Source organism: Leuciscus leuciscus, assembly GCF_965113295.1.
Source record: "Leuciscus leuciscus genome assembly, chromosome: 22".
In the NCBI taxonomy this organism is placed as follows: Eukaryota; Metazoa; Chordata; class Actinopteri; order Cypriniformes; family Leuciscidae; genus Leuciscus; species Leuciscus leuciscus.
Genome location: NC_138746.1, coordinates 8,794,352 through 8,813,327, shown reverse-complemented (window position 1 = coordinate 8,813,327; position 18,976 = coordinate 8,794,352). Strand labels below are relative to the sequence as shown.

Below are 18,976 nucleotides of genomic sequence, written 5' to 3'. Positions count from 1 at the left end.
TATTTTTTACCCTAAAGAGTGCCATGTTTTTGGACTTTTGGAGATAAAATGTCCCAATGTCAAAAGTTACATGGACTGTCCTTACCTTAAATTTCACAATGGCACACCAGAACTGAAACAACAGCATGCATACTATTGGCGAGTTCAAGGACAAATGCGGATCTCGGGATTGGACTGGTGTGATTTTGTCGTTTATGCACAGGATGACATGATGATCCAGCGCATATACAAAGACATCAAAATGTTTCAGACCATTCGAGAGAAAGCTGACCATTTCTTTCTTTACTTTTACCTGCCAAGATGCCTACAGATGTAAAAAGACAAATAATCATTTAATATTGTATCAAAGTTTTTTGTATTTACACAACATCACTGTACATGTTTAACACTGTATCAAAGTTATTTATATTTACATGTTTACAGTCCTGCAGCTCAAATGTACAAAGTTATTTATATTTACAGTCCTGCAGTGCAAGTGTACAAATTTATTTATATTCACACGTTTACATTCCTGCAGGGCAAACGTACAAAGTTATTTAAATACACGTTTATATTATTTATATTTGAACAAATCAATCCCCAACCAATGTTATCTTGTCTTTAATCCTTTGCCCATGCTTTTACTAAGGGGCCATTCTGGTAATTTATAAGGAGGCAAGCAACTGTGTACAGCTGGTTGATGCTCCCTGTGATGGAAAGAGGGATGACTGTGTCGAACAGCTTGTGTTCCTTAACCCTGCGGATGAGACCCTCGACGTGGACCCTCAGCCGAGCAATGGACTGTGTCTTCCTCACCTCATCAGCCGTCATCTGTTTCCTTTTTGACAGCAAAACAGGTCTGTAGACTTTGCATGGCACACAGTCATCAAAAAGAAAACCTTTGTCGACCATTATTGCCATTCCAGGTTTCAAAAGAGACACAATCCCCGACTGCTTAAAAAGCTCCTCGTCACTGACAGTTCCTGCATACAGGGATGACACAAATGTGACCACACCATGTGGTGCCATGCCGATTAACCCCTTGAAGGTGCAGTGGGACTTGTAATTGGAGAAGACTTCACTTTGAAGCAGGAGAGAGGATGGAGTTTGGCAATGCAGTTTCGTGCAGTCCATCACCACTTGTGTGTCTGGATAGTCCTGGAACTCATTGGGTAGATGAGCCTTGACTTCCTCCTCAGACATCCATATGCGGACAGAGCCAAGAACAGTGTACAAAAAATTGGCCCACGTTGTAATAATTCGGCTAACTGTAGACCGATGAATGTTGAATCTGTGGGCCAGATCCTGCTGTGCTAGGCCAACTGAGAGGTGGATCATGAAGAGGAAGAACTCATCAATGGGCTGCAGGGACTGACCCTATAAAAATAACATGGTTTGCAATTATGTTGAATTTTCACTTTCACTGAAAATGTAAAATTAAGTTTTGTTTTGCCATTTCTTTATTTACCCATGCACTGCCTCTTGTTTCAGCTTCACTCCATATTGTAGTTGCTCTTGCTCTGGTCACACGAATCATGTTGTGGGATGCAGGTTCAATGAGTTTCCAGAAAGTCATGAAATGCCTGTAAGTCATGAATCTAAATGAGATGTAAGACATGTTTATATACATATATAAACACACACATATATATATATACACACACACACATACATAGGCCTACATACACACACACACACATAGAGACATTTTAAAACATACCTAGTGTAGAACCTTATATCATCATCGGAAGCAGCAAATCGCCCCAAACAAAATCTTTGACTGACTGACAAATCTTCCACCTGTCTCATTAGTCGGTCCACCTTTTTATGGAGATCTTCGGTCTGATCCAGTGCATTATCAACTGCCGCGGGTTCTGGAACTGAACAATAATCATGTTCCACATAATGGGCATCCATTGGCACAGGAACCTCATCCACTTGAGTGTAAACCTCCCTTCTTTGCCATTCTCCGGTGGTGCGCCTTGGTTCAGCAGCGGAGTAGCCGTTCCACTGGAATAAGGTTGGCACAGCTCCCTTCCGCAGCAAGCGACGCCCTTTAGGGGTCGACGGCTCAATCAGATCATCACTTTTAAAGTGACGACTGCAGACCCTTGTATGAGATGTGATGTTAAATCTCTCACGTCGAATGTTGTGAATCCACTCTCTGCGTGCTTCTACGTCCAGAGGAAAAGTGTGGAAACTCAGTATAGAGTTAAACTTTGAGGAGGCCGCACAAAACGGGACACAACAATGTTCAGCCGAACTACTGTCTTCCCGCCGTTGATATTTAAACTTTCTGGAAGCCATCACTACAATGCTTAACTATATAACACTTATATATAATAATTAAATTATAAAACGCTGTCAAAAGAATTTTATGAAAGTTTTGCCGCTAGTACACTTTGCTATAGAACGCGCTATGCGGAAGTAAAGACGCTGGCCGAGATTCTACCGGAAATACGTCAGCAGCGTTCGTGCATATTCTTCTTCTTCTTTAAATTTATTGGCGGTTGGCATACCAATTTTGTGCATTACCGCCACCAACTGTTTGGGGTATGGAGCTTCAATATATAAAAATAAACATAAAAAATAAAATAAAAGAGGTTTATTCTTGGTTGATCTTAAACTCTATCAAATATACCTGCTTATTTTAGGTACCACATGAGAACTGGCCATGCTGATGGTTTTAATGTAGAAAAAGAAAGTAAACCCTCTACTGATAAATGTATATCCTAATTCTTTAACTTTTTCTAACAGTATGGTTCTCTATGTGCTGTATGCTTCACACTCTAGCAATACATGTTCAACAGCCTCTCTTTTGTCACAGTTTATTTATGCATAGTCCTGTTGCGTGTTTCCCTAAACGACTGAGATTGTGATTGAGACCTGTATGTTCGTGCATAGAGCCGCCTGGAAAGGCACACAAAGTCGGACATTCGACCTGTGAACTCGGGGTACATCGATCAACCCCAAACTTATTTTTAGCTTTTCGTCAGCTGCTTTCAATGCGATTTTATGTAGTTTTTACTCTGTTTTTGCCATAACTGACAAAAACACAATATGCTCTTGTTGTGTTGTGGCGACATCATGTGGTCAACATGTGAACGACACGTCACGTCTGATCGCCTGGAACTCACCCAGGTGTGATGTTCCACCTGGGTGAGTTCCAGGCGATGTGTGATGGGACATTTAATTGGGGATAATCCCACGTCCAACCAGCACAAGAGACCCGGTTTCGAGGGAAGACTTGATTTGTCACCACACTGGTCAGACAGTAAATAACCGACGCAGACACGTCTACAGACGTCTGCCTCCACACAAAAAAATCGTCAATCACGTACCTCACCTATAATATATACCTGTATTGGACGTCACCGACTGAGTATCTGTCTGAGTGCTCGTAAAGCTGGAAGTAGAGTAATAGGGTTTTGCCTGCAAGGTCGGTTGGTGGCCAACAGGGGGCGCCCTAGATCGTAACCATATAACCATAAATATTCTAGAAATAATTATCATAAAGTATGACTGATTTTCATAGTCTGATAATGAAAACTTTAGCTGGGTATATGACTACCAGTTTCTCTAGTAGTTAATGATATTAGACTTCTACCTCATGTAAACAATGCATTTTACTTTAATGGTCAATTCAATTCCAACATAATTTATGAATAATGACAGTATTACTGAATTAGATGTTCGAGCAAGTTTGACCTTTAGTAATAAAATAATTTGTTCCTAACCTAACTTCCTAATCTTATTATTATTATCATTATTATATAAGTGCTATTAAAATGAAATATTTACTAACAACAAAGGCTTTTTAATACACCATTAATATTATTAACCTATGTATTACATTTTACATATATTTCAGATGTAATGTCAAGTGACAAAAACAAATGGTAATGTATTGTAACAAATTATTATTTATTTTTTTTGAAATAGATCATCTTTATAGGACAAGATTCTTGCGCTGATGAACCAGCCAGTGAAAATAAGTTTTCCAGACGTGGAAACAGCGCCATCTAGCGGTTGTAAGTTGATATAACCCCAGGCTGTGGGCCTAATACTGTAGTTTGCGACTATCAACCAAGTCAAGCACTCATTCACTCAATGTAATTAAAAATGTAGTACCACATTAAACACGACTGTCATAGTACCTAGTATCCTATCTAATACACACACACACACACACACACACACACACACACACACACACACACACACACACACACACACACACACACACACACACACACACACATACATACAACTAAAACACTGAAAAGTTTTCACAAAATCACAAGCAAATAAATGTGCATGTGTGGAAATGAAATATAGGCTACCATCTAAAATATACCAGGTTAGCCAGCACTGACGTCAGTATTAGCAATTTACAGTGAACCATAACGACACCTGGTGTTTGTAAGAGGTATTACAACTGGTTTGCTGATGCTGCCATCCATAGTGCAACCATAGTTTCCTTGCTGTGACAGTGGTGTCAGCAATTCTTTCTAAAATGCCTGGCCTGAGACTAGCTGAAGATGACCGCAATTCATTAAAATCTGGTTGTGTTCACCAGAAAATGCAACAAATGGGCCCATAGCTGCAAGATATACTTTATTGAAGATATTATTGAATATAAATCTTTATTACCATGAATTTTCAAATAATTTAAATAAATACAAATATCTAAACACAATCTTCAAATTCAAAGGAGGTTTGTGTCAGTATTTATGCGTCACAAGCAGTGATGCAAAATTTTAGATGTTAAAATGTACTATGTGGTATTTTTCAGTGACTCTTTCTGCAGGTTACATCATTACGCCAGTAGGTGGCGGCAAGTGACTGTCTTTATGAATTATTCTTCAAATTGCTCATGAAACGATTTGTCCAAAAACACAATTTAGTTCAGGGCTGAAATCCCTGGCTGTGTCCGATACCCTCATTCACTATTCCCTACATTAGTACACTATTTTAGGCTAGTTCACTTGAGGGAGTGAAACGAGTGAGTGAATTTAGACACTAATTGCACCTGAAGGGCTGCCGCTTTTGCATAGTTTATGCTTGCTGTTTAATCAGCTGATTATTTACAACTTAGAAAACTTGCAGCTCCAGTAGTAAGATTAAAAAATATATATATATATATATATATATATATATATATATATATATATATATATATATATATATATATATATATATATATATATATATATATATATATCTTGGACTCTGTCATGGAAACTAGCATGTATAAACCTTAATTAAACAATTTAATAATCAATTAAAAAGGAATGCTGTATGATATTACAGTAGCCACATTGGAGCAGCGGTTTGGAAAATGGATGGATGGAAAATTCCTCTTCTGCGATGCCTGAATTCATTCGGCATGATACTCTCACATTGCATTATGGGTATTGTCTAACAGTTGAGAGTACATCGTTATTGCAGTGCATTGTGTGATTGAATGAGTGCACTCGATAACGTCCACTAGTTTCGGATCACCTACAAATGGCTGTTCCCTCAAATAGTGTCCTATTTGAGGGTTTAGTCATGTTTTTATGACAGACTAACTGAATCATTGACACAAACGATTTGTTCAAAACATTTAGGCCTATTCATTCAGAAAAAAAACGCCATGTGTTAACATGTGCCCGAATCTTGATCCAGAAAATGTCCATTGCACATTCTGACAGGAGATTTCCCAATCAATGACTGACACTATGTAGAATTTGTTTGTAGACACAAAGATCTATATAAAAATGGTATAAATTGTGTTTCAAAATTCAGCCAATGACAAACATCCATAACTTACTTTATTGTAATTGCAACTGCAAGTGAATTTCCAATGGGGAAAAAAACATGAATGTGAATTATTTGAATACAAATTAGCCGCAAATTATTAAATGAAGCATGAAGTTGTGAAGTGGCAGATGCTGGATAAGCTGGACTTTTTGTCGGGGCTGAACGCAGCCCAGGTCAGATCATTTAAAAAGTTCAATAGAGAAATATGCAATGATGGTCAAAAACAAAGTGATGCTTTTAAATATTAAATTAAAACCGCCATTAGGTGGCGGCAAGTCACTGTCTTTATGAGTGAGTCATCAAGTCATTCATTCATTCAGTAAGGAAGCAAGTGGCTGTAATTATGAATGAAACATTGAAGCATTGACTCACAATTTGTTCAAAGCCGCAGATTCATTCACAAACACTGCTGTGTGCTGCTGTTCTGCTGTGTGCTGGCTTTCGTGGAGCTATTATTTTGTTGAAAAAAATACTGACAATACTGTGTTTAAAATGAACATCACTTAATATTAATACCTTTCGTTTGTTGAACTGTTGTATAAAATCAATGTCACATTTGCAATCGTGTGGATATTCGATTAATGTGATCAACATTAAATGCAGGAACTCATTCAGGGTATGTTTTTGTATCGAAGAGAGTTTAAATCTTAAATCGATCTCTATGCACAGTCTGTGTCTATATTTGTTCTTCATGCTAATAAGTGCTAAATCCCCAATTTTACAAAGGTAGGCTACATGGTCGAGAACGGCAGAAGGCCATAGCGCGATTAGACAAAACAGCATTGTTGAGAGAAAGGAGTCAGTTTTGACAGCAAAAAATGAGGTCATTTGTTCGGATGTCATGTATTTACAGCATTTTACCTGCTAGAAATGCTCAGTTTCAATGTTATTTTAAGGTGGGGTAGATTTCAATTAATTAAATGTTCGCGTACCCCCTTCTGTCACCTCACGTGTCACCTCACGGACACCACCGTCTCTGGCACAGACACCAACCACCATCTCTGGCACGGACACCAACGTCTCCGGAATGGACACCACCGTCTCCGGCACGGACACCAACGTCTCCGGCATGGATACCACCAGCACGGACACCACCGTCTCCGGCATGGACACCAAAGTCTCCGACACAGACACCACCGTCTCCGGCACGGACACCAACGTCTCCGAAACGAACACCACCGTCTCTGGGACAGGCACCAACGACTCCGGCACGGAAAAGTGCATGGACACCGCTGTCTCTGGTACGGACACCACCATCTCCGGAACGGAGACCAAAGTCTCCGACACAGACACCACCGTCTCCGGCACGGACACCAATGTCTCTGGCACATCTACGACATTGACAAGTGCACAGACACCACTGTCTTCGGCAAGGACACCACCGGCAAGGACACCACCGTCTCCGGCACGGACACCAACGTGGCACGGACACCAATGTCTCTGGCACGGACACCGGCAAGGACACCACCGTCTCCGGCACGGACACCAACGCGGCACGGACACCAACGTCTCTGGCACAGACACCGGCAAGGACACCACCGTCTCCGGCACGGACACCACCATTTCCGGAAAGGACACCACCGTCTCCGGCACAGATACCAATGTCTCCGGCACGGACACCACTGTCTCCGGCACAGACACCACCATCTCCGGCATGGACACCAATGTCTCCGGCACATACACCAAAGTCTCCGGCACGGACACCATCGTCTCCGGCACGGACACCAACGTCTCCGGCACAGACACCACCGTCTCCGGAAAGGACACCGACTCCGGCACGGACACCAACGTCCGTCAATTTTGCACAGACACCACCATCTCCGGCACGGACACCAACGTCTTGAATTATGAAAATCTAATTAATGATATAAAAAATTAACATTGATACTAGTAGCAATTCAATTGTTGATATCAAAAATAGACATTTCAACCAGTGACAATTGAATTCTTGATATCGAAAATAAATTTACCTGAAATTGGAATTTCAACTAGTAAGAAATTGAATGGCAGCCAATGGTGACATTTTACTATATATATATATATATATATATGCAAATAACAAATCCCAGCGCTGCTTGTATCAGTGGAGCTTAGTGGACATCTATTGGGGGGAAATTGGTACTGCGCCCAAACAAAAACTTACTGAAAGCTCATTTTTGAGATATCAACCCCAGATTTGGAACACAACTTGTTTAGATTTATGGCTTGGATTTTCTAGCAGTTTGTGAGTTCAAAATGTTTCATAAAATATATGTTATATTAAAAAAAAGTTATAATTTTCATTACCTAAAACCTCTAGAACTTTTTTGTTTGACTTTTAAAACTTTTTTCACTTCAACAATAATCTGCCATGGGTCTTCTTTAAAATGAGACCAAACTTAAGTCTCTGCTCCAAAGCTTTACATTCTTATACCAGTTTTTTGACAGACATTTTTGTCCTTTTAAGTTCAGTTCATAATCGCGTCATAATGATCGTATGGTTAAAAATGTGCCCCATCTTCTTACATAATGCAGTGAATTTGTGCCACTTGGATCATATTGCTATGTAAAATTAACATGACATGCCTTGAAATGTATTCTAATATAATTGGATGTATTAGTTTGAACACAATCAGGACAACTTAAATAGAAAATGGCATATCTGAACGAACTCTCTTCTTCTAAAGGAAGTACTCATCAGCACCACTAGAGGACAGTATAGAGGCGTGTGTTATTTTAGTTTGCTTGAAGGCCTTCACTATGAGCTCTGAGGAACATAGTCAACTATTATACAATAAGCTGTAACACAGAAAACGACTCCACTTTCCCAGGACCACATGTGTGTCTTTGTGTGTGTGATCTCCATGGTTACAGTCCTTTGATCTTGTCCTCTTATGAGGGACACTAGTAAAAACAGCATTCACATATAGTGTCTTTGTTCTCTGTAGAAGGTTGCATTGCATCAAGTACAGGTTGGCTGCAAATAAAGGCTAAACAAGACTGATTTTATCTGTGATGTGTTGAAGTGTGTTTGATAGCAACCAGGTCCAGACTGTAGTATACTGACTGCCAGAGATTTTACAAGACAAACAAGAGCAATGATTTCTATGATGGCTGCTTGAGGAGTTTTCACCTTAGATGACCTGGTGGACCTTCTCCCAAAAAAAAGAACCTGTGCTACATCCACATTCACTATAAAATGAAAGAGTCAAAAATATACATTATTTCAGTATAAAAAAAGAACAATTGGCTAAATTGGGCTATATTATATCTGCCAAGTTAAGACTGAAATAAATACTATCAATAATTTTCAAAGATTAAAAAAAAGACAAGAGAAAATGATTAAAACTTTTACAAATTTTCTTTCTTTTAATAAATAAATATAAGTTAAGAACATCTATAAGTTAACTATTTTAAGTGAATTTTACATTTTTTTATTTATTTTTTTATTTAGAAATAAATTGATACTTGTATTGAGCAAGGATGCATTAAATTAATCAAAAATGACAGTAAAAAAACATTTATAATGTATAATGTAAGATTTCTATTTCAAATAAATGCTTTCTATTCATAAAAGAATCCTTAAAAAAAAATGCATCACATTTTCAACAAAAATATTTAGCAGCAAAACTTTGATAAGAAATGTTTCTTCAGCAGAAAATCAGCATATTCTTAAGAATCATGTGACACTGAAGACTGGAGTAATGATGCTGAAAATGCAGCTTTGCTATCACAGGAATAAATTAGGCCTACATTTTAAGGTATTTTAAAATAGAAAACAGTTATTTTTAAATTGAAATAACATTTCACAATATTACTGTAATATTATTTTTGATTAAATAAGCCTTGATGAGATATTGGTGATATGTTAAAAATCAAAAAATCAAAAGTCTTACTGAATCCAAACTTTCATGACTATTTTTTCCCCTTAGTAACAGTAACATAAATATGTGTTTCATGGTACATAATAGGTCCTTGAGATAGCATCTAGATTTTAATCTAAAATGTTTATTATTTTTGGTGGTTTATGAAATAGGGCAATAAAATGCCCCAATTTTGTCCACTGTTATTACAGCACGAGGTTGAGACATATAGCTTTGCTCTTGTGCTCATTGTGTGCAATAAGCACAGTCTTATATTTTAAATGAATAATTCACCCAAAAATGAAAATGTTGTCATCGTTTACTCACCCTCGTGTTGTTTCAAACCTGTATGAGTTTCTTTCTTCTGCTGAACACAAAAGATATTTGAAAGAATGTTTGGACAGATTATGGGCCCCATTGACTTCCATGAAAAAAGATATACTACGGAAATCAATGGGTGCCGTCAACTGTCTGGTTACCAACATTCTTTTAAATATCTTCTTTTGTTTTTAGCAGAAGAAAGAAACGGGTTTGGAACAACATGAGGGTGAGTAAATTACAAAATGTTAAATTTTTTGGTGAACTATCCCTTTAAAGCAGTCTCTCTTTTAGGTTGTTTACAAAAATACATCCATGACCTTCTTTAGTCCATGGTTGATCTCAGTAGTATTCTGACACTATTTACTCTCTTTTCTCTTTTCTCTTTCTCCCTCTCACTCTCTGTGACAGGAAGTGTAAACACTGATCAAGTGTCAAAGTCCAACCCACCAATTCTCACCTCCATTAAAGAGTGTCACCATGCATAACTTTCCCAAATACCCCCCTAAAATGCCCCATATAATTCCACAACCCCCTCTAAAACACCACCATAAAGCGGCCGCTGCTCCTCAAGACCACCTGCGTGCTGCTCGGAAACAGGCTATCGATAGATCACACATTCCATTATTGATTTATTGAGATTACACCAAACATCACATTCTGTTGCCACAATGTCCACCTCAAGTGCAAATTTCACACCGTCTTACACCACTGTGTAAAAAGACATGTCGCCGAGTGTGACAGAGGCTGTAACATATGACAACATTAACTCTTGTATTGAGGCTGTAATGGCAATAAACCAACAAACATTATCAGATCAGACAAATTTTATATATATATATATATATACCTGAAAAATTTGTCTGATCTGATAATGTTTGTTGGTTTATTGCCATTACTGTCTTCCATTCAAGAGTTAATGTATATATATACTGTATATAACAGATCAAATAAGAAAAAAAAATCACATTTAGTATAAAAAGTTTTTGTCTGAGTACAGGTTATTTTGGTTATTAAATGAAACACTGGCATTTATTATATACTGTGATGCTATAATTGTAATTATTTTTTATGGTTGATTGAATGGAGGATGAGAATGTCTCTCTGTACACAATCAATCATGGTCTCATGTAATAATTCTGCTAAATTAAATATATTTAAATGTAATCAGTTATACAGTAGTGGCCAAAAGTGATGTCTGACCAATGTGAATTGACATCTTCACCCTTTATTTAAATTTGTTAAAAATGTTGTTGCGTAGTTGTGCTTGGAGTCAGTAGTTTTGAAACATTCAGAATTGTGCGAACATAATTTTTTTGGCCAGTATGTCACATATAGAAATTATGAACACATGCAAAAACAAGAGAGAAGCAATGAAATATTAATAACTGATTATGTTGTAGTCAGTGTATGCTTTTTTTTCTGTGAGCTTTTTTTTCCTGCATAATAAAATATAATCTGTAGCTGTAGTTTGTCAGATAAATACCTTAAGTTTATTGATTTGTTCTTCCCTCATATTTAAAATATGTATATATTTTGATGGTTTAATCAAACTTGTAGGGTCATTAAAAACCAATTCCCCCTCCGGACATCACTTTTGGCCACTACTGTATATTATTATATTTAAGTCAATACATTAAAGCTGCACAATTAAGTCTGGTTCTACTGACATATTTGATATATACATTATAAATATTCCTCAGACCAATAAACAATTAAAAAGACCAGAAAAATAGGGGGGAAATAAAGAAATGTATCTTTTCTCTATATGTAGGCTATATCAAGTCTTTTAACCAAGGATCTGATTTTGGTTTCTAAGCAATCACTGTTCTAAAAAAAAGCAATCAAGCAACCTCATTAGTCCTCAGTTCCATCCGTGTTCTATTGTTGCTCCTGATGAGCAGACGAGAATGAGACAAAGAGCTGGAAGGATAATGGGACATTAGTTGCATGGCCAGAACGATTGGGACAACGGCCCAGTGTTTTTAAACCCTGCAGATCTAGAGAGAGAAATCAAGCTTCTGAAATGACAATTGGTCCCGATGAAAATGCTGGACCATCAAGTCAAGGTGGGGTCAAACAGTGCCAGACAGCCCGAATACACACACACACACACACACACACACACACACAATATCACTCTCTCCAGGGACAAGACATTTACCCACTGCCCCATGTCATGCTAACCTTTCTGCAGTTTTTACACTGGGAAATATGAAATGTGGACTCAAGCTTGTTGACATCTATAAGACGGTGTAGAGAAATGACAATAAACCATCATGACTTTGGTGTCACTCTCAGATAGGAACATGTGTCGTCTTAAGTTAGGCCTATAAATCATCGAAAAGTGTCTAATAAAAGTGGATTTATTAGCAAAGGAAATGCAATCATTACCTCCTGAAGGAGTTATTTCTAGATCTAACTGCTAAAATGTATTGATTCAGTTGATTCAGTGATGTTAGACAATATGATTGAATACTTGAATTCAAAAAATGAAATCATTTGACTGAATATAATCAATTTAAATGAAGCACATATACATCATGACAGGGGTGAAATGTGTATTGAAGCTAGACGGAGGTTACCTGGTCGTCCAGTCAAACTGCTCGAAATGGCAGATAGATTGTCCAATTTGCCTTGTTTCTCCCTGATGACCCTGATGGTTCCTACCAGAGTAAAAGAAAAGAAACTGGATGGTCCATTCTGCAGCATTATGCAACTCCTGTGTAGAGAAGTTATCTTGAAGCCTATTGACTGAGGTGAGATAATCAGGTGAGATAATTGCTCAGTTTTCACGTCTGAGGTAATAATCTTAATATCACTTGCCTCTGTTACAAAGCTAAATAAAACACTAAGCATTATATCAAAACCTATAAGCCTTTTTAGTAATAAGACAGAAACATAATGGTAACAGGTTGAACTCATAATGCAGTCAGATGCATAACCTAGTGACATTTCAAAAGTCGAAAGAAAAGGAAGGAATTAAAAGCTTAATAGTCCTCTAAAATAGGATGTGGATAGATGTTACTTTTTGCCGGAATCGTTCACATAGATCAATCCAAATAGTGAAACAGAACTAAAATTCAAAGAAAATTGTCTTATTCTGTACATCAGTGTTTTTATGTCAGATAATGATTTTGATTAAAGGTTTGATATGACAGCTTTGGGTGGTGCGTGGAGTTTCAGTTTTACAGAAAAGGATGTTGCTGAAGGAGGGGCAGCCACTGTACTTCACTATGACTATGAAAAGGAGCTCCAACACAAAAAAAGCCCATCAGTGTATTCTCTGTCTGGCTCCAATACACAAACCAGAACTCATCCTTGATTTTGGTTGATGTCTAGGCATATAGCAACACATTCTGTCCTTATATATGCTTTAAATGATGCATTATAAAATCATGTTCCTCACAATTAAAAAAGGAAACCTTGCTCACAGTTGATACAGTCACCTTAACCCTAAGAGTAAACATTAAAAACAAGGTTCAAACATTTAAAAATAAAGGGGTTTTCACAGTGATGCAATAGAAGAACCCTTTTTGGATCCCTAAAGAAGTTCTTAAAAGAACAATATTTTTTTCTTAGTGTGAAGAACATTTAAAAGAAAAAATCAGAACATTTTCCATTTGGTGCAATGGGTGTCACTCTCAGTTGAAATTGCACACGTTGTCTAAAGTACATTTCTTGAAAAGTGTCTAATAAAAGAGGAAACGCAGAGGAGCATGAGAAGAAATATGCGATCTAAAATTACAGTAAGAAAGTATCAAGAAAGTAAGTTCAGTTCCACTTTAGGCAAACAAAGATTCATCTCTGTTAAAGCTATTTCTAGATCTAACTGTTACAATTATTTTTGCTGGCGTAACCTAAAGTATTTGGGTTAAATAATATGTTTGAATACTTGAATTCGTTGTGAAAACCCCATTTTGGAGCCTTTATTTTTAAGAGTGTTTGAACCTTGTTTTTAATGTTTACTCTGATTAGGGTTAAAATAGGCGACATTGCACACATGATTGTATCAACTGTGAGCAAGGTTCCTTTCTTGTTTATAATGCATAATAAAATAGTAAAGTAGTTGATGATAATAAAGAGAAGCATCGTAATTGTACATAATGCGCAGGCGCGCAAACGCTGCTGCCCAGATGTGCTTGCTGAGGATTCAGACGTGAGGACTAAACTGTCATGTAAACACCGCCTCGCACGGCGTGATTCCCTTCTTTCAAGCCTGTTCAGAGAAACATGTTAACAAACAAGGGAAACTTCGTCTTGGTGGTCAGACGCTGAGCGCGCTGTTTGCGCTGTCCATTAGACGCGTTGGTGTCAGGTGCGCTGCTGTAATTAGAAAACGCGCTGGTCAAAGAAGAACTGTTTAACTGTGCTTTAGCAAGTCCTCATCACTGGACTTGTCTTTTAGCAATGAGCACGTAGAGTTTGCAGAGCTGACTATAATCCTCCCTTGAAAGAGCGCGTCTTTGTTCTAAAGCAGCGTTAGAAAGCAAATCACTTCCTTTAGTGAAGCCGCTGCTTTTCATCTATGGCGTTTCATGTCCTAATTGAGAGCCAGTAATGGGACTCCCTCTTTACATAAGTGATTTCCTCCCATACACTGGTCCTCAACATCAGTCTTTGTTCAGACATGAATTTTGTTCCAGGCATTATTTCCACAAATGCAACCATAAGTGATAATTATTATTTTTATTAAATGTTCAATTACATTTTCAGCTTATTTTTAATGGACAATGGTTCTGAACAGCAGCAACATTCAGATTCGAATCTGTTCTACATCTATTAATCTGTTAATGCAAAATCATTGAAGCATTGTTTATATAACCTGCGAGTAGCCAACGCTAGCCTAATTCTGTTTAATTATTTGATCATATGTATATTGTTCTTTGAAAATAATAGTTGGAAATATAAAAAAAAAAGCTAAAATATTAACAATTAACAAAGATAATAACGATGGGAAAAGTTATGAATAGCCTTTAACTGCATGCACCTGCTCTTGGTAACAAATGGAGTTTTTTGTTTAGTTTTTTTATACAGTGTCCTTATATTTTGATATAAAAGTTGCATGTCAGCATTAGAAATGCAATGCTGTATTTTTGTGTCATGCTATTATTCGAGTTTCTGCTCTGTGTGACAGGCTGTCAACATGCAGTTCCGTCCTAATTATTCTTTGTCCGATTTCAAAAAGTAAAAGTGGTTGAAGGAGTTAAAACGTTAAGAGAAGCTTAGAGGTCACGTATCATCACTATCTTATTAAGTGGACTTCTGTAGCGGAAATGTAGAATAGATTATCTGCTCATCTGAGTTACTCGCCCGACACTAAGTAAAAGCAGCGTGTTTCGCACTCAGAGTGAGAAAACTGAAGCCCAGGTGCGGCAAATCCTCTCCAGTTTTCGAGCAACACCAAAACGGACAAAAGCACAATTGGCACAAGGTGCAATACACGCCAGCGCCTGATTGAGGGAGGAGAACTGATCAATGTGTTTACATGAACCACAGTGGAAGAGATTTCACTATTATATCTACTTTCATTTGACACCTCGAGACTGAAACTGGAAGTGAATTCTATAACATTATCCACAACACGTAGGTGTGATGCTACCGTGGTCTGCACTGTAAAACATCTTTTCATCATTATGCCATAACAACATCTTAGTTTCAATCCAATTAACTTATCACAATCATTTCTGCCAGTTATATCTGATTGGATGAGTTTCAACTAGTCTGGTTTTCTTCATCAACTTCAAAGTGGTTAATAAGTTCACTGAACTCATGACAGCACCACTTTTAGGCAATTAAACTTAAGGTTTTAATTTAATATGGGCTAAATTATGAATTAGTTCACTAACCACGAATCAAATATTTGGGTGACAATCTGGAGTCTTAAAGACTGGCAACTGGCTTTCATAGAGATGAACGGGCTGAGCGTAATGTGATTAGTAGTTTTTTTCCTTTTCTTTTTTTCCTTTTCTTTGACTTTTCTGAATGTGAGAGTATTTGTTCCGCTGTGTGTCGCATTCGGCGGTACCCTTTGAATACATGAAATAAGATGATTTGGGTAACATCAATGCACTCTCACATAGGACGTTTCTGTGGCGCACAGCCATGTAGGAATTTGTAGTAAATCTGGACCTCCTGGCTCTCGGCTCTTGACCCCCTCTCTGTGTTTCTGGGCTACCTCCGGGGGCATGTAGTGCAGAGGGCCATTAGGATATTTGACAATCTCAGCTTGTTACAACTCCATCAGTTAATTGGATCCCTTGTAGAGCCGCTCGTTTGACTCATCTGCCACTTAAAAAGACAAAAGCGCGCTGGGGGTCGTTCACACCTCGCGCCCCCGAGCAGGTATAAAAGAGCCACCGGCTCTCCAAGCTTCATTCCACTCCGTTCTTCACAAGCTCGAGAACATCTCTTCGGCGGATAACTTTTAAGCAGGTTTTTGGACTTCTAACCTACCTAAACAGAAGCCATGCAGACGCCTGGAAGAGCTTATGAAAACTTTGGACAATCAATGCGCCCTCACGCGGCTTTCAATCCGGACTATGCCACTTCATCGAAACAGAGCGCAGGGAAATCCTTCACAATCGACGCTCTGCTCGCGAGACCTGATCATCTGGAGAGAGACAGGACAAGTGTGTATCGGAACATAACCAATCAAGCGCCAGTCTCGAGCTCTGCCGTCCCATTAGCGGCACACATGTACTCGCAAATACCGCACTTTGCGTACAACCAGAGCATTATGCACACGCAGAGTGGGTATCCCGTCTTCTGCTACCCGCCTTACAGCTACCAGACAACATGTCGTGGAGCTATGTACTCACAAGGTATGTGTGTTTGACATATAGAGCCTATAGGAATCATTTTTACAAAGATAAAGGAACAATGTTATAATGCCCTAAGTTAACCAATGTCGTTTTTTTCCACGCACAGATGCTGTACTGGCCAAAGCAGCAGTCCACTCTCACTATAAACACAAAGCAGGGAAATCAAAGCGCATGCGCACAAGTTTTACCAATGAGCAGCTGTCCAGACTGGAGAAAGAGTTCGCACGGCAGCAGTACATGGTGGGATCAGAGCGCTTTCTCCTGGCATCTGCTCTCCAACTCACTGAAGCACAGGTAAATACACATCAGTTACACTGTAAAACAATTATTATAATTTTTTTGCTGTAGGCTACTTAAATTGAACGCAATCAATTTGGATATTTAAGTCATTTCAACTTAAAAAATAACATTAAACTGAGTTTGAAAAAATGAGTTAAATCTTATATAGCTAACTTCTATAAACAAGTTGAAAATCTCTTAACTGATTTTAATGAGTTAAAGCAATGTAATAACATATTTTGTCATCACTTTTATTGATCATGTACTTTTTTACAGTGTATGAAATGGGCTCCGGTTTTGCATTTATATTAAACATCTAGTCCACGTAGATCAGACATTAAACATTCTTTCTTCTCGTAACTCCAGGTTAAAGTTTGGTTCCAGAACAGACGCATCAAGTGGAGAAAACAGAGTCTTGAGCAACAACAAGCCAAACTAGCCAAACTAGGACTCGCCGTTCCGCCAAAGAGCCCCGGGTCACAGGGAAGAGAGGATGAGGAGAGAGATTTCACAGAAGAGTCTGATGTAGACATCGACATCGACGATTCACTTCAAGACTGAGAAAATCTCACTCGCTGTTACTTTTATACAGGATGTTTTTGTACATATTCGATTTTCTCTAGATGACACAGTACTCTATATTTGTACAAATATTTAATTAATAGATATATATTTAAGGTGTTTCTATTACACACCATTGCTCTTATAAGGGCATCTTTGTTTTCGTTAAAACGTTTGTATATGGAAGAAATAAAGGAAATATATTTTTAAAAATGAATTCATGTTCTTCGATGCATCTCTTCACTGTAAAAAAAATTGTTATCACAACTTTTTAATCTTTTGTCAAATCAACTTAGATAAATAATGTGATTCAGATAGCATAATATTTGGAGTTTCTATTTATTAAACCAATCTCCTTCATTGTATTAATAAAAAAAATAAAAAAATCAATGTACTCAGAATTAAGGCAACAACTTAGGTTTTTTAAGTTAAACCAACAAATGTAAACATTTAGTGTCCATCACAAAAAAAACCTGTATATTATGTGGCAGTGTAGAGAAATAATTCTCTGATAACCAAGGCACTCCTTAATTAAAATGTCTTTATTACAAAAATGACATGTCCTAACTTAAACTTGTCCAGTTAGGACATGTCTTTTTTGTAATAAAGACATTTTAATTAAGGAGTGCCTTGGTTATCAGAGAATTATTTCTCTACACTGCCTCTTAGATGTTCTACCTTGGACCGAAGAGCACCCAAATCAAACTCAAAAGGAATTGAGCACGCCATTCATCTTGAATCTAAACCTGTATATTATGTATATATCATGCAATATGCAGTATAATGTGATCAGTCACAATATAGTAATCAAACAGAGTAACTAACTGTAGAGGGCTATGCATAAGATTCAATTTAAGTTAATTTGGTAAATTGAATGGCTTATTTTACATGTAATTTATAATGATACTTGCATACCAACACATACAAAATACCTAATAGCTCAGCAGTAATAATCCAAAATATTACTGATCAAATGAATGAGAACATGATAGAGATATAATGTAAAGATAAATCCAAATTCAGCTGAATTATATATAATAACTGAAGTTGAGTTTGCAACACATTTCCAATTATACATGATTCAAGACAATAAAATGACCATCACAATCACAATAAAAACTGAGCAAATAAGCATTTATAACACAAAATAAGCTCTAAAAGATTTTTAAATAAAAAAACCCTCTATGATGCTATAAGGAGAACTCCACGGGTTAAATGATGAACACAATTCCACTCATTTGGAACTGTTGAACTTTGCTGATGTGACAAAGTTGGATGAGAAGACAAAAAAGAGCTTATCTGAGTTCCAAGGGCAGCTGTTGGAGCCAGGTAGTGTGTCTCTCCATTGTAGACAGAGCTTTTTAGACA

The 18,976-nt window shown here is 37.6% G+C and overlaps 2 protein-coding genes across 2 annotated transcripts; one reads left to right on the top strand and one right to left on the bottom strand.

Annotated features, from left to right (window-relative positions):
• Positions 1 to 303: 303 nt before the first annotated feature.
• Positions 304 to 2,450, bottom strand: LOC309486364 (uncharacterized protein). The gene is made up of 3 exons (XM_082153646.1): positions 1,700 to 2,450; positions 1,448 to 1,577; positions 304 to 1,356 (listed from the first exon to the last, which is right to left on the bottom strand). Exons 1-3 carry the CDS (start codon positions 2,284 to 2,286, stop codon positions 601 to 603), a joined length of 1,473 nt encoding a protein of 490 aa, XP_082009772.1. The 5' UTR covers positions 2,287 to 2,450; the 3' UTR covers positions 304 to 600.
• A 13,955-nt stretch (positions 2,451 to 16,405) lies between these two features.
• Positions 16,406 to 17,717, top strand: noto (notochord homeobox). The gene is made up of 3 exons (XM_082153658.1): positions 16,406 to 16,768; positions 16,875 to 17,062; positions 17,414 to 17,717. Exons 1-3 carry the CDS (start codon positions 16,414 to 16,416, stop codon positions 17,606 to 17,608), a joined length of 738 nt encoding a protein of 245 aa, XP_082009784.1. The 5' UTR covers positions 16,406 to 16,413; the 3' UTR covers positions 17,609 to 17,717.
• The last annotated feature ends 1,259 nt before the right edge of the window (positions 17,718 to 18,976 follow it).

Excerpts from the sequence above, each read along its gene's own strand:
- LOC309486364 (XM_082153646.1), bottom strand. The coding sequence starts at position 2,286 with ATGGCTTCCAGAAAGTTTAAATATCAACGGCGGGAAGACAGTAGTTCG. Across the intron at positions 1,578-1,699 it reads GATATAAGGTTCTACACTAG|ATTCATGACTTACAGGCATT; the intron begins GTATGTTTTAAA and ends CATCTCATTTAG. Across the intron at positions 1,357-1,447 it reads AAACAAGAGGCAGTGCATGG|GGTCAGTCCCTGCAGCCCAT; the intron begins GTAAATAAAGAA and ends TTATTTTTATAG.
- noto (XM_082153658.1), top strand. The coding sequence starts at position 16,414 with ATGCAGACGCCTGGAAGAGCTTATGAAAACTTTGGACAATCAATGCGC. Across the intron at positions 16,769-16,874 it reads TGGAGCTATGTACTCACAAG|ATGCTGTACTGGCCAAAGCA; the intron begins GTATGTGTGTTT and ends TTCCACGCACAG. Across the intron at positions 17,063-17,413 it reads TCCAACTCACTGAAGCACAG|GTTAAAGTTTGGTTCCAGAA; the intron begins GTAAATACACAT and ends TCGTAACTCCAG.